The 13,122-nt window shown below is 38.7% G+C and overlaps 1 protein-coding gene across 3 annotated transcripts; it reads left to right on the top strand.

The window, feature by feature from the left end:
- The first annotated feature begins 391 nt into the window (after positions 1-391).
- LOC308074608 (uncharacterized protein) lies at positions 392-8,337 on the top strand. Of its 3 annotated transcripts, none has more exons than XM_080414114.1 (7): positions 392-506; positions 3,156-3,227; positions 3,465-3,674; positions 3,914-4,174; positions 4,533-4,784; positions 4,882-5,040; positions 5,195-8,337. In XM_080414114.1, exons 2-7 carry the CDS (start codon positions 3,185-3,187, stop codon positions 5,380-5,382), a joined length of 1,113 nt encoding a protein of 370 aa, XP_080270240.1. In that variant the 5' UTR covers positions 392-506; positions 3,156-3,184; the 3' UTR covers positions 5,383-8,337. The 3 variants fall into 3 exon arrangements, with proteins under 3 accessions (XP_080270240.1, XP_080270241.1, XP_080270242.1); XM_080414115.1 differs by having other exon boundaries at positions 399-506; positions 3,165-3,227; XM_080414116.1 differs by having other exon boundaries at positions 464-512; positions 3,161-3,227.
- Positions 8,338-13,122: the final 4,785 nt, after the last annotated feature.

The following is a 13,122-nucleotide window of genomic DNA, read 5'->3' on the forward strand; positions in this document are numbered from 1 at the left end:
TGTTGCCTTGCTCAATAATTCTATTTTTTCACATGAAGACGGAGTGCCTCAGTACCTTTTTCCCTACAGTCTGCCTCACCAGAAGCACGAATTTGGGTTCTTTTGCTTCTAAATTATAATACATTTTTTGTTTCTCATCTCATCTTCAACCAATATAATTTCTAAAGGTATAACTATCAACTTGACTTCCAAAAGCAAGCTGGGATAAAGTCAAACAATGAATTGATGCATGAATGCTAGAATGTTGCTCAGCAGCCCTTTAAAAGTTTGCCCTGGTATGTGCAGTGTGTGCAGTTCTACAGATAAAGCGATATTAAACCAAGGTTACACCCACAAGGGTGCAGGCTTTATACGGTGTCCTGAGATCAGCTGGTTTTAGAACTCTAGATGTTTTACATACAGTCCACCACATGGACACCGTTCACTGGACTTCCTAGGGCCGTGTGGATCACTAACAAGGACCTGATGAATATGCTGGATGGAAAAGCTATTTAGGAGCATTTACTGTAAGTGTGCAGGATTCCTTTTCATTATTCTACATGTGCAAACAGGTTATGGGCTTACTCTACCAAGTCAAATTTTAATTAACCTCAGTCCTGAACCAAGAATGCTGCGAGCAGCTCATTGTGGGAAGTATTTGTACACAAGTACAATGCAGAGTCTGCCTAACTCAATAAGACTTGAGTAAATGTACTTAGTTACTTTACCCCACTGCACGTGCCGGCCATACAGGCCGTTCTTCTATTGACATAATCGGCTATTTCTAGTGAAAATGACTTCACTGCCAAACTACGATGGTGCAATGTTGTGAGCTTGTAGATCGTCTATTTTCGGTGCGCGACCCTGTCGTATAACAAAGTATAAATACTTCCAAGTGTTGAAAGTATTTTTGAGCCACACACGGACCCCAGACCTGCATAGCATACGTCATAACTTTGCGCAGTGGGGCATGCTTAAAAAGAACAGATCTACAAGCTTCCTGTACATCGCACAGTGTTGATAGCTTGTAAATATGTTCTTTTTGTGCATGACACAGACACCGCTCATAGACCGAAACAGGGAGGAGAGAGAGAGAACAAAAACGGTTGGTTTGTGTTAATACATAATAATAACAATAACAATAATAATGATGATGATAACAATAATAATACATAATACATAATACATAATACATAATAATAGCAATATTAGCAATATTAGCAATACTATCAATAATAGCAATAATAACAATAATACTAATATAGGATAATAATAATAATAATAATAATAATAATAATAATTAATAATAATATTAACAGTAAACAATAATAATGTATGGAGTATCTGCTGTAGGCTATTTGTTTCAATGAAGTTGACAGGCCTAGAGTTGCCCTACGTTTGGCTACCTGCATATTTAAACAAATACAGGTTATGATGATTAAGCTATATGATGATAATAATTGGAGAGACTGCGTCGTGCACCACTGGTGCTGCCGTGTGCGCACGAGGCACTCCATGGTCGGAATATTATAGGATGGCGGAATTATGGGTTTTAAATGGCACGATCGGAACATTGGGATTTCGGGATTATGGGTTTAATATAGTCGAGAAAACGGCATGTCAGACCTATGGGATGTCGGTAATATGGGCATTTTTCGGAATTATGGGAGGTTGGAGTATGGAGAGGTCGGAATAATGACATGGCACCCCAAAGGCTCGACAAAACAATACCTATATTTGGGGCCTGTATTGTTTTCATGGATGATTGATCTTTAAAACCTAAGAATGTTCAGTTCATCGCTTAAATAGAATGCTGGGCTGTTCCTTCACAGTATAACTTAAAGGACAACTTTGTTTTTTTACAACCAAGGTTTATGTTTTAGATTGTAATTAAAGTAAATAAAAGATGAGTGTTAAAACATTTTAATTTACTGCTTTCTATAGTTTAGCGATCTTTTTTTACAGTGGGTGGGGGCATTCTGTCCGGTGGCTAGATATGTCTTTTTTTACACAATAACCCGGCGTTTTCTTTATTATTATTTACAGTAGCTCTTCTAGCCCCCAATAACTCACATCTGGCCATCAAATACCACAGGACCTTTTTTATTGTGTAAAAAAGGCATATTTAGCCACCGGACAGAATGCCCCCGCCCACTGTAAAAATATCGCTAAAATTGCTAAAACTATAGAAAGCAGTAAATGAAAAAAAAATAACACTCATCTTTTATTTACTTTAATTACAAGCTAAAATATAAACCTTGGTTGTAAAAAAACTAAGTTGTCCTTTAAGTCAATTAAATGTAAGATGCCCACAAGTCAATAACAATTCTGTCCATTGCATAATGAACACTGTGTTCTATTGCCCATTGACTCATTAGTAGTTTCAGACTGTGATGGGGAAAGTACTGTATGCAAGGGAGGATCTTACGGCTTGATAGAGAGAAATGTTGCAACTTTAATTACGATGAACATTACTCCATAATGTCTTGACTATGAGATCCACCACTACAGTTATTTGGTATAATGGTCCAAATGACTTCGGGGTAAATGACTTTACTCCATGAGAGCCCTGTATTTCTTCAGGCTAAATGTGTGTTTTGTCTAACTGAAAGTGAATCTATGTGACTTGATTATGTTTTCATTGTTTGTGTTCTTCCTTGTTTGTCAGCCAAAAATACATGTTTGTCATATCTTTAAATGCGTCAGGCTCGGTTAAATTATTTGTTTGCTGTATGCAGTTTTGATTCTTGTTGTTTTGACACCTAGCTACTTTGTAGCTGGGGTAATTGTTTTCTTTACAATCTACTTCTGTGAGCATTAACCCTGTTTTTTGTTGTCTATAGTGTTCATGCCACTTGCTCCGATCTGGCACTTTGTAACTCTGGATAACAACGTATATTAAATTGTATTTGTAATAATGAGCACTTGAGTTCCAATGTAACGAGAAACATTTATGTAGGTAACAGTCTGGGAACAAACACATGTATTCCCTCTATTATTGACAGGTAATATAAAAAGATGTTTCAGCCACTTGCACCTGTATGACAAGGGTCCATGGAACTTCACATTATGTAATCAAATGCAATAAAATGCTTATTTTTCTTCCATTTTGCTTCTATTTTCCACTGAAATGGAAGCTAACATTGGACCTTGTTTCTGTCTTTTGGGAAATTCAGGAAAGCAAGAAAAAAATGATGAAAAATAAATGATGTGGATACTATTTTTTATTTCGGGTTTAGCGTCAACAGGTGAGTGTGCAACATAATTACTATTGTTGATCATTTTTATTTATGGATGATTGAAAAATATGCTTCTAAAATCAGTTTCATAAGTGTGAATTAAGCTTAGTACCATAAAAAACTATAAAATAATACAATCTTTGAAATCCAGATTTGTGCTTACCGTGTACTTTATCCCAAGTGGTTGATGTCTAAACTGAACTATTTAACACGGATGTTATGATTGTACTAATCTTACCTTTTCAGATTCCCGGTCTTTGGATTTCCGTTCTTTTGGGATTAAAGTGGCTTTTGGTCAAATGCATATTAGGGAGCAGATATTATTTGATGGAGTCCCTGTTTCGTATTGTGACAGCTTCAAAAAAGACAGTACACTATTTGGAATTTGTGAAAAAACATATGCATTTTTGTATTATTCTTTCAATGATATTCAACAATTGGTCAACATAACAGTCGGTGAGTTGTCAAATTCCTTTATTGATAAAAAATCACACAATACTTTTTGATAACAAATCACACAATACTTTTGAAGGACAGTATTAAATGATTTTTAAATAACATAATTACACTTTTCAGTGTACTGTAGGCTACTGTGTTTTACTCAAAAACAAGTTATATTCCATCCAGTAATTCAAGCTATAGTTACTGTGTACAAAAATCATGGGGTGAATAGATAATGTCATCTTGTTTTGTAGATGTTATCCAGCGACAGCGTGGATGTGTCAATTCAACTAATGGAACCATCTCTGCTTTTGAAAAATGGGCTGTGAGTGGGATAGAGTTCTTAACCTTTGAACCTGACTCGCTCAAATGGACGTCCCAGTCTCCATCTGCAAACCCAGTTGAACAGAACTGGAACAAAAGAGAATGGAATCATGAATTTAGTAACTTTCTCAAGGAGCAATGTCCCTCAATGATGCAGGGCATGAAATTAACATCAACAGACCAAAATACAGGTAGGTAAGAATGACAAGCATAGTTCAGGTGCTGTCTGGAGAAAATGCGCACACACACACACACACACACACACACACACACACACACACACACACACACACACACACACACACACACACACACACACACACACACACACACACACACACACACACACACACACACACACACACGCACACACACGCACACACACACACAGAAAACCCAAGAGTTGTCATATGGTTGAAGCTGCTGTGTGAGCTCCCCCTATGTCTCCCCAACCACTTCCCAACCACAGATATATTTTGTCCATGTTTGCACTCAGACACTTGGTTTATTTCTTGATCACTCCATTTTACTATTGTATTTGTCTTGCAGACGTGCGCATCTTCGCAAAGCCCATTCCTAACACAGCAAAGGTGTCACTGAGGTGTCACGTGACAAGCACTGACAGAGCACTGAAAGTCTATCTGACTGGAGACGGGGCTCCCATGGTGAACCAGGTTGGACCGCTGCCAACTGCAGATGGAGCTGTGATCTTCAGACGAACTGCAGAGATCTTCACCAACCAAAACAGGAAATATGTCTGTACAGTGCAGACACGAAATAACAACTTCTCAACTTTCTGGGGTGAGAGCTTTTCAGGTTAAAACTGTTGCACAGATGTGTTGATAATTATTTGGATGGATACATCATTATTTACATGATCTATTCTTTCCCATTGCAGATGGCCACACCCTTGATGGCAGCCGCATTACCATCCAAGTCGTTGCCCCGGAGAAATGGATTTCACTTCCAAACCTTACAATGATGGTCCTTAGTTTCGGTGCCGTGGCGCTTATCATCGTTGGATTATGTTGTTGCATGAATCTGCTGATCAAGATGGGTGAGACGTTTTAATTGTTTTAACAGACGTTTTTTAAGTAGCCTATACTACTAGCAATTTTTATTATACTATCATTTTTATTATTATATTTTTATATACTGGCAAAATGTTTTCCTGTTGTAATTTTTATCACTATTTCTTTGTTTGTTTATAGTGAAGGTGAAGCGCACACCTGTTCCATCAGTTGATCCACGTTTGAGAGAACAGTTTATCAGTATAATTAGGGATGAAATCAACCCTGAATTAAGAAATGTTATTGCTGCGTTACTGTTTGGTTCAAACCTGCCAGAGGAACATGAAGAGGCTCATCAGCATTGGGTGGAAATGGTTGAGATTATCTGACTCTATGTGAGATACAACCCAAAAAGGTTGTTAAATTATTTATAGCATTTACTTATTATATCAGGACACCAAAGAGAGAGAGGAAGGTGATTTCAGAGAGGAGGGTCGTGATGCAACACAGGTCTAGAGCTGGGAATCGACCCAAGATGAATCAGTTATGTCTGACGCATCAGATCACCCTATAGCAAAAGTTCTTAATCTGCAACACGTTCAGGTTTTATTGATTTTACAGTACCCTACAAAAGTACACAAAACCCTACTTGGTTTAATATGGACTGATAATTATCATAATGATCACGCCCCCAGCATGTAATTTGCCCAGGGTGAGAAGACTAATTAAAAGATATGTGCACTGCCACTTGCCAGGGTAGTTCTGCATTTTCAAATTAAAATTTATTTCAGCCAACATTGCAACTGTCCAGTATGTTTTTATACACACACTCTATTGTACCAAAAGATTAGAGTACTTTACCATTTACAAGTTATAAGTGGGTTGTAATTGCTTTTGTTTTGTTACACACATGCAGAAATGTGATGTTGTTATTGTCTTCTATTGTACATTGGTTGATTATTAATTGTTTAGCATTTTTATCTATGATCACGTTTGACAAATCCATATCTGGCATTTGATGATGTAATCATCAGTGCTGAGGAGGCTGTAGTTGAACTGCATTCCACAGAAGTTTGCTTGCAGTTGTTGTGATGCATTCTCAACAGTTTGTAAATGAATCTCAATGCCTGTTTGCTATGAAAGTAGCTTGAAATCAGGTGTTGCCCCTGTCTGTCTGTCTGTCTGTCTGTCTGTCTGTCTGTCTTCATCCGTTTTCCAGTCCACATTGTCACATTTTTAAATGCATTCTGACATTTTTAAAATCAGTGAAAATAGCTGATCTGCTAAATGTAATGCGGCTATTTTCTCATTATTATTTTTTTACAAAACACTGTTGTACGAAGTATAGAATAGGGCATTATTTATGAATAAAATAAAAAGCCGATGTATAAGGATACTGTCATGGTCTTGCCATTTGGGTCCTAATTGCTGCTACTCACTCGTAACAGATAAAAGATGTTTGCCCGACAGCAATGATGCTGGTCTACCAGATGTAGGTCAGAAGTGCAGCATAACAACACATCTGCACAACAGGCTAGATCACTGATCAGGGACCTGATAGCATGTTTGGCTGTCTGTCCCTCTCTTGTTGTTCTCTTACTGTTTCTCAATTGAAAATCATTATCTTTTGAGGGCGAGGCGGTCGTACAACTAAATAATGTAATTACCGGTGGGTTTAATGTGCCAGAAACACTTTAATTCACAGCCTTATCGCAGTTTGTTACCAACAAACTCTTTACATCTTTACAATTTTTTTTGTAAAGATCCATATTCCTGAATTCCAAACCATTCAAGTGAAGACAATTGCATTTCTAATCATTTGTACTTTGAAATAAATATCTCTCTTTGCAGTTGAAAGGTTTGAAATGCAATGAAGTAAATAACATGAATGTAAAAGAAGTTAAAGCCACACTATTTAACTTTTTTGTGTTTAAAATACTATTTTGGTGGAGGGTACAATTTCATGTATTTATGATGAGATCTGTTGTCTACGGCCTGAGTCCTTGAACTCTATAAAAGCTCGTTGGGAGGTGGACTTGGGGGAAGAAATAACTGAAGAGGTTTGGGATGCAATTCTGCGGCGTGTACATGGGTCCTCTATTTGCGCGAGGCATGCTCTCATTCAATGTAAGCTATTACACCGTATCTATTACACTAAGGCCCGGTTGTCAAGGATTTATGATACTGTATCTCCTGATTGTGATAGATGTCAACGATCTCCGGCAGACCTCATTCATATGTTCTGCCTTTGCCCCTCTATGCACAAATATTGGACAGAGGTCTTTCATTCTATATCAGGGATAGTGGGGAGCAGGGTGGAGCCTCCTCCTTTGGGTGCACTGTTTGGGGTTCTCCCCTCACTGCCCTCGCTTTCTGAACTGGAAAAGGATGTTTTGGCTTTTGTCACTCTATTGGCAAGGAGACTCATTTTAACACAATAACCGCCAAGGTATTAAACATCGTTTGTTATCCCCTTGCCAGCGTAATTACCTTCATCCGACGAATTTTGAAACGCCGTGGAGGCGACATTGTATTCCAAAAAAAACAAAAAAGGCGGAGGGAAGGGGTAAGAGGAGGGATCTGTGTATTCAGACGGACCACAACATTCCAACCGCGATCAGCCATTTTGGGGCTGGGGCTCGCTGAAAACAGTGGTTTTCAATGCAAAAAACAGCAGATTTTCTGAAAATCCCATAGTCAGGGCGGGCGGAAGTGATTTTTTTTGGAATGAGCTCACATCCACATACTTCTTCTCTCATTGACGATGGATCATCCCAGAGCTGTGTTACGGTGCCTAAAACAGCGTGCCTAATTTTTTTAATAGAACGCATTTATGCGATTTGGCGGACAAGTGCGCTATTTAATAGAACGCATTTAAGCGCGATTGGCAGGAAATTAGTTAATTAATTGGAAATCACCTTCGTCCCCCTCTCACACTCATTGGATAAGAGACATCTTGCACTGTCTAAAATTAGAAGAGATAAGATTCTCATTGAGTGGCTTGGGAAGGTATGGGGTCCATTCTTTCAATTTGTCCAGAATTTGAATCCATCTCTGATTGGGGATACGTGAGGTCTGGTAGATCGTTGATATGATGGGCTTGCTGTGGCACAGTGGTGGGGGTGTTGTGCTGTATTGCGGATTTTAAATGTGTCATGGATATGTACTGTTTGACAGATTCTTTTTTTGTTTGGTTCTGCCTGTGTTTATCGGTTTAATCTGTTTTTATTTTATTTTGTACCTGTATTTCCTGTATGTTTTGGGGTGATAATTCAATGTGTTTACTGATTTTTTTTGTATTTGATGGATTGCACTGGAGGAAGATTTTAAGTGTCTGTTCATGTGCCGACTTTCTGATGCTGAATGCTTCTGTGGAACATTCAATAAACAAAGTTTAAAAGAAAAATAATAATACTATTTTGATCCATCTACATGGCAGAGTATGTTAACCCATTAAGACCTGAGGCGATTCTACAAATGTCTTCTAAATCCTTATGTTGCGACAGTATATCAGTTGTTCTAAAACTTTTTAGAACCACTTCGGACCCCCGAAATTATATGTATTTGGCCGCTGACCCCCATCTCAAAAATATTTTGTTCCAGTGACCCCCAGAAGCAAAGATTTGAGTTAAAAAAAATATATGATCAAAGATGCACATATTTCACAAATTTTCAAAAATAGCAGATTTTACTATACAAGCACATAGTGCAGCACAAAGTGGTGCACTATGAGCTTGTATAACTGCTATTTTTCTATATAAAATAAAGTGGTTAAAATTATTGTGATGCTATATTAACTACTTTTGCTGGGGACCCCCTATTATAACTCTATGATCAAGACCCAAAGAGTGAGTGGGGCGCATGGGGAAGGAGTTTACTTCCTGAAGAACACTAAAGTTAGGGTAAGTTGTATTTCTTTTATATAAAAAAAAGTGTTATGTTAAAAGGTTAAAGCTTTATATTCTGATAGTAATCGCCGCTAGTGTGTTTGTGCAGTAGTAACAGGGGTGTCTCCCCGTCTCTCCAGCAATTTAATAAACAGAAAATAAATTTCAGTTGGGTGGCAAATTTCAGCCAATCAGGAAAGAGTACCCATTTAGCAGCCTAAACGTTTTAATAGTGTTCCAGTTCCAACTTGTTTTCTACTCACGTCTTTGTGCATCACCTACAATGTCACTTGTTTAATCTGTATCCTGTGTGAGTTCTCTCTCCTGCATTCTGTTTACTAAAGAGCATGAGCGGGGAGACTCCTGTCAATGAACAAACACTATAGCAATGAGTACTGTCAGAATAACACACACACACACACACACACACACACACACACACGCACACGCACACGCACACACACACACACAGTGGTGTAAAGCATCTAAGTACATTTACTTTTAGGAAAGTGTCACCATCACAGGTTTACAGGAGTAAAGAAGTGGCTGAAAGCTGTGCAAGCTCCAGAGGGGGCAGAAAGAGGGAGAGAAAGGAGAAACCATAGGAAAGAAATGGGTAAAAAGAACGAAAGAAAAAACGAATGTTCATTTGTATAGACCTAGCCTAAAAAGTAGTCGTTATTTACAGAGGTTAGACAGAAGGTGCTTAAAGTAGCAGGTTATACATGAGGTTAGACAAAAGGTTCAAACATAGCAGGTATGTACAGGTTAGACATAAGGTGCAAAGCAGGTGCAGTACATGAGGTAGGCCTACAGCACTAGAACGGTATTAAAGTACAGTGTTATGTGTTAGCCTATACTCCACATGAGGTTAACAAAAAAAGAAAAGAAGAATTAATCGGTGAATGCACATAGGAAGGTAAAATCCACATGGTAAATCTACATACCGTAGGAAAGTAGTCCAACAAATCCACACGATGGCAATCCAACGTACTGCAAAAACAGCCGGTCAAAGGAAAGTGTGGCAGGCCAGCCTGGTGACAGGTGATGTTCAGGCCTTGTTCACCAGTGATCATAGCCGGACGGGGTTGGGATCTTAGCATTTAGATTCCATAAAAAATGTTTATTTATTTATTTAACTAAAATTTGCCATTTATTTTTAACCCATTTTCTCCCCAATTTAGTCGTCATGCCAATTAATCCCTCCCCACACACACTCATGTGTTGTCACTGCTGTTGTATCCTACTGACTCACATGCCAAGGGAGGACTTAGGGCCTTCGTCCTACTCCTCCCGCCCAACACTCCCTGCTGACAGGTGCCGCACAAGCCTGTAGGAATACATGCCAAATGTGACAAATATCACTGTCTATCAGTGCGTGTGTGCGTGCGTGTGTATGTTTGTTTTTCTGGAAAATCTCTTAATACAATCTAACGTACACAATTGGGGAGGTAGCATTTGGTCTGCCTGCTCCTCTATTGAGAAATGTATATCCTGTGGTCTGGTTTGACAACTACCAGTTGACAAATGGTACTGCCTGAAGGTCAAAATAAAATATATCCCCTGAACAAGCAGGCAGGCTCTTTTAGCTCAGAGGTAAAAATGTCAGTACTTGACCCAGGTTCGAATCCAGGGGGAGGATGTGAAACGAATAGTATGTATAGTATAGATTTAACGTAAGAAAATGTCTTATCATTCTTTCAAATTCAGGTTACAGGTTAAGTATCAGAATAAAAAAACCCTACAAGAATAGGATGAAAATAACAATAATAAAATATAAGATGAAAAAGAGTAGGTGTACTAAGTTCAAAAGACTAAACACTTGAAACGTATCTTTGAGTCGGTAGCAAAAGGATAGAATTACATTTACAGCACATGCACACGCATTTGGCCTGATCCAAGGCAAACCCTATTTTAAAGCACGTACACCAAACAGATAATATATAGTTAAATAATTTTTGATGCTGACAAGGATCGCACAGGCATTTCTTCACCTTCTCTTTTACCCCATGAGAGTCCTGTATTTCTTCAGGCTTAATGTGTTTTTTGTCTAACTGAAAGTAGATCCATGTGACTTGATTATGTTTTCATTGTTTGTGTTCTTCCTTGTTTGTCAGCCAAAAATACATGTTTGTCATATCTTTAAATGCGTCAGGCTCGGTTATGACATAATTTGATTGCTGCGTGCGGTTTTGATTCTTTGTTTGTTGTTTTGACACAATTATAGCTACTTTGTAGCTGGGGTAATTGTTTTCTTTGCACTACTTTTGTGAGCATACTAGAGTCTCGGGGGGCTACCCCCCCCTCGACCCCAGCCGCGCACGGGGCTTTGCGTTTGTTGGTCCCTCCGTGTCCCTGTCTCTGTGTCCGTGTCGCTGCAGCACAGAGTGGGCAGTAGAGATGGGAATTATGGCTCTTTTAAGGGAGGCGGATCGTGGGGTTGCGTTCCTTGCAAAGAGGCATTGTGAATACTGGCTCATTTATGGCTCAGGTATTATAGATACGGAAAAATATATATAAATATGTATGTATTGATATGTCATAATAGTATGTATGTTTGTATTGTAGGTATCATTTATATGTGACTGTAAGTATGTGTTATTGTGTACTATAATACAGCATATGACATGATATAATAATATATTATTATATGTAATAATATATAATAATAATATATAACATCATTAATACAATATTTATTATTGTATAACATATAATATACTTAATAATACATATTATTGTAATGTGTAATATTATGATATGGAACAGTTTATTGCAATAATAATTGTAGTGTGTAATTTATTTATATATAATAACATATATGGAATATATATAAATAGCCATATAATATTCATATGCTTGTTTCTCGCGCACAATCTGGCAACACTGAATGTGCGCGCGCGCGCACGCACGCACTCTCTCACACACACAGAGTAAGGGTAGCTTGTTTACTCTGTGACGCGATGGGAAGCAACTTCGGCACGCCAGCATACACCCACAAAGCAAACAGGCTCACGCACGCGCGCGCACGCGCACACACACACACACACACACACACACACACACACACACACACACACACACACACACACACACACACACACACACACACACACACACACACACACACACACACACACACACACACACAGTTTTGCGAGCGAAGACCGCTGATTTCAATGGCCGCCGCTTCGTGTTGTTTCGGCTGTGGCGGCGGCGTTCGGTTGTGCTGACGGTAAACGGTGCGAAAGTGTTTCCCCGTCCGGTGTGGTCGTAATGTGGTGAGTAGAATTAATTATGTTGCGAGGTGGAAAATGTGTAGTGAGAAGTACCCTACGCCACCCGTACATTTTGCGTGCACGTTGTGGCTGGTGTTGTGGTGAGATGTCAGATGTAGTTGTTGTGTTTAGTCGAAATCAATGCTGTGGGTATGGCGTCAGCAGGCGAGAGGTCCAAATGAATGGAATGGCTGTGGGCGTCAGCGGCGAAAGTAGCAATTCTCCCTTTATATAAGTAGATACCCTGTTTTTTTGTTGTCTAGTGTTCATGCCACTTGCTCCGATCTTGCACTTTGTAAATCACTCTGGATAACAGCGTAGACGTAGAGTATACTAAATTGTATTTGTAATTATGAGCACTTGAGTTTTGAGGTCCGATGACAGAAACTCTCCATTTGTCTACCCTATTTTATACTTGTACATTATGACAGTGGATTTTTATTTATGTATTCTTTAAGTTTTGAAAAGCTGCAGGGTAAAGAAACTCTTCTTGAGTGTTGAGCCCAAGGCTTTGAGAATCCTCAGCCGCTTTCCAGTCCGCATTATCACAACATTGTTATAAAAAATGCCAAAATGTTTAAAAATAAAGAAATAAATGCATTCTGAAACTAGTGAAAATAGCTCATCTACAAGATGTAGAGTGGCTGCTTTTTTTTTACAAAACACTGTCTGACGTATAGTATAAAATACGGCGTTATATGAAAAGAATATTTGAAAAAAGCTGTCATATAAGGATACTGTCATGGTCTTGCCATTTGGGTCCTGCTTGCTACTCACTACAAAGATGTTTGCCCGACAGCAATGATGGTAGTCAAGCAGAATGCTACCAGTTGTAGGTCAGAAGTGCAGCATAACAACACATCTGCACAACAGGCTAGATCACTGATCAGGGACCTGATAGCATGTTTGGCTGTCTGTCCCTCTTTTGTTGTTCTCTTATTGTTTCTCTGTTGAAAATCATTAT

Source organism: Gymnoscopelus braueri, assembly GCF_963280865.1.
Source record: "Gymnoscopelus braueri genome assembly, chromosome: 19".
NCBI lineage: Eukaryota > Metazoa > Chordata > Actinopteri > Myctophiformes > Myctophidae > Gymnoscopelus > Gymnoscopelus braueri.